Genomic DNA, 3,061 nt, shown 5'->3' on the forward strand with positions numbered 1-3,061 from the left:
ACGCGCGCGCGCGGGGGCCGCTGGTCGCGTCTGCGGCTCCTCCGCTGCCCGGGCCGGCTCCGCGGTCCTTCGTTCCGGGGCGTCTCGGTGATGGCCGCTCTGCCGTTTCGTTGCAGTTTCGATGTGGACGTGGGAGGCGAGCCCGGCGTTGGCCTAGTCTGCCGTCTTGACTGGACTCTGCTGTGCAATTTCTTTTCTTGGCAAGTTTTTAAAAATGGACCTTAAAAATCTATAAACTGAAAAGTACATAGGAGCAACGAGAGACACTGGTTGCTACAGTGGTTACAGGTTAGCACTTCGGAGTCAGATTCTGTTCGTAAGTTGCTGTACTCAAATAAGGCAGTGTTTTCAAAGAAGACAAGACTATATAGTTCCTGACTGGGATGTTACATTTTTGCTCAACAAACTACTGTTTTGCTATATCGTATACATTTATATACATTTTAGAATGTTTTACATTACACAATGTACAAGTATATCTAGTAAACTAAATATTATACTTTGGGCTAAGAATCAAACCTTCACATTATTCCTAAAAGAAATTAAGTAATTTTAACTTACAGCAGCTTTGTCAGGAATGTCAGATGTTAAAAGTTAAAGGACTGCTTGTATATGACAAGTTGTGCACAGAACCAACTGGACAGATAGTGAGAACTTGTGTTACAGGCAAGTTCAGTTCTCCGCTAGTTAAATTTGTTAGATACTGGAACGGGTGACAGAGTAGCATTGTGGAATCTCTTCCAATGGACTTCAAAAAAATCCTCATATCTGGGATGCTGTAGCGGTTTTGCTAAAGCTAAAGGTAGCTTATAGTCTATGATCTTACAATTTATGGAAGTCGAATGTGTTAGACAACAAGCTGGCATCCAATTACAACACCGTGTCTCACATGTATTCATCCAAAGGACAGACATAGCATTATATTGGAAAGAATACGGGATTTGGAATCAGGAGACCTTACTTTAAATCCAAGTTCTGCCTCTTTCTTGCTATGTGACCTTGGATAAGTTATTTAACATTTCCAAGTCTCAGTTCTCTCAATTATAAAATGGGGATGGTATGAATAATGACGGGTGCTGGACCTAACAGTTGTGAGAAAGGATATGAAAAAAGGTATATAAAACTACTTTGTCAACTCTAAAATGGCATACAGCGTTTTATGATTATTTTTGAGCAGGTCTGGAATTGGAAACTCTCAAGAAAATAACTTCTTTATAATGTAGTGCGACATTTATACTTCAAGAGTTCTGCTTGTCGACACCAGGCTCAGATATGAATAGATTTTTTTTCCATTGTGGGGTTATTTTAAACCAGGTTAAGACCCTATAAGTCTCTGATTTCTATTAGCTTGTGCTTTTTTTTAATACCAAAATCAAAGTTCTCTTTACATGTAACTGCCATAAGGAAAAGTCTGTTCAGGAAGACTGACAGCTGAAGGAAGGTAGGTCCAAATGCAGTCAGCTTTTCAATAAAGAGTCAGCAGGAGAAGGTAAGGGGGTTGCTTGCATTACAAGTTCTTTGGCCTGGGTAAGAACTCATTCCTTTTGTAATTATGGGACTGTTTTGTCTTCCTTCCTCACTCTAAAACTGGACTTCCAGGTATAGAAATCTGGGCCTAGAAAATCTGACTGGGCGAACAGTTAGAAAGGCTTGTTTCTCAGCTCTCCTCCCCACGTCAGAGAGCCTAAGTACGGTTTGTGATAACCACTACAAGTTCCCACTCAATATTTCTGTCACCTACCGCATTACTGAGACCACCCGCTAAAAATTACTCCCCGATGCCTGCTCTTAGCAACATAAACAAATGTTGGAGGCACAGTAGTAAGCATAGCATCACGTGCAAAGAATAGGTGGCAATGGGGGTACGAGACATGAGAACCTAACCTTCAGCTCTTCACAAAGAAATCTCAAGATGACCCAATCTGGTGGGAGAAAGTCGGCAGGGCAAAGTTCTGCTTCCTGATTTGTCCTTCGCCCTTCTGCCTTTTGGAAAACTAGGCTCCACGCACGGCAGGCTTGCCTGCATACACCAGGTTTTATTTTTCCGTGTATTTAAAGCATTCTAAAGTAGAATGGGAATGAGATTTTAGAGAAAATTTAACCAGCGTGCATGAATCACGGTAGAGAAGGGTAAGCTGCTGCTCGTTGACTGAATTAACTCAAGCAAAAGGATGGCGAGTGACCAACTGACAGAACTGTTTAGACAAATGCACGGTACCGTTTGGTAGATTTTCTGATTTATCTGATTCATGGTATCACAAAGCTGGTGATGAACCTTCCAAGCTGCCGTCTTATCCCACCTAAGCCATCCGCACTTGCTGAGCAGATGTGACCGTACTTGCTCTTCTCCAGCCAAAGGGCCCTTATGAGGCTGCCATGTTGTATAATTTTTCTAGGCACTATCTTCCCATTACACTGCATTGGTTGTGCTAACATGCTCTTTATTAGTGCTCGCCCTGCTGGGTGGAGAAAAGAATTCCTTATGAGCCTTCTTACCTCGGCTGTCATCATCATTGTCTTCCCAGGTCTCTTCATTTGCCAGGAGTGGGTTCTGTGACTCATTCATAGACCTCACAGGGAAGGAGTGTCCATCACCCGGGCTGGTGGGGAAGAGAAAAGCAGTGAGCTCTGGCAGCTGACATAGATGCTTTATGAAATTAATAACCCCACTACAAAGAGGAACAGGGTGCTTACAACGATTTCAGCCATTTAACTTGTATGCTGAAGCCATAGTGGAATAGGATCTCACAACAGTATCATTTAGTTTCTGTACGGCCCTCAATTTCTATATCTTGATCGTTCGTCTGCATCGGGGTTACTGGGCATTGTGAGAGACAAGTTAACGAGGTGCTTACAAACTCATCTTATGTGTGCATAACGAGCTTCATAAATATCATTTAATGCTGGTGATCCCAATCGATATCCCATTATCGATTGTTTTGGTTCTAAATATTCCAGAAAAATTAGCAGATTCAGAATCATTGACTACAGTACAGATAAACTGCTGAGAACTGGCGACAGGTAAAAATGCCTCAGCATGCCACTATGGACGCTGAGGGAA

The 3,061-nt window shown here is 42.4% G+C and overlaps 1 protein-coding gene across 2 annotated transcripts in view; it reads right to left on the minus strand.

Moving 5' to 3' along the window:
• Window positions 1-3,061, minus strand: part of ZDHHC15 (zinc finger DHHC-type containing 15) — a 48,350-nt gene that overhangs the window by 9,440 nt on the left and 35,849 nt on the right. For both annotated transcript variants that reach the window (XM_006917042.3, XM_015593319.2), the window contains exon 10: window positions 2,497-2,600. In XM_006917042.3, coding sequence (XP_006917104.1) covers window positions 2,497-2,600 — 104 coding nt within the window. The remainder of the gene's footprint in view (window positions 1-2,496; window positions 2,601-3,061) is intronic.

Source organism: Pteropus alecto, unplaced genomic scaffold, assembly GCF_000325575.1.
Source record: "Pteropus alecto unplaced genomic scaffold, ASM32557v1 scaffold587, whole genome shotgun sequence".
Taxonomy (NCBI): domain Eukaryota; kingdom Metazoa; phylum Chordata; class Mammalia; order Chiroptera; family Pteropodidae; genus Pteropus; species Pteropus alecto.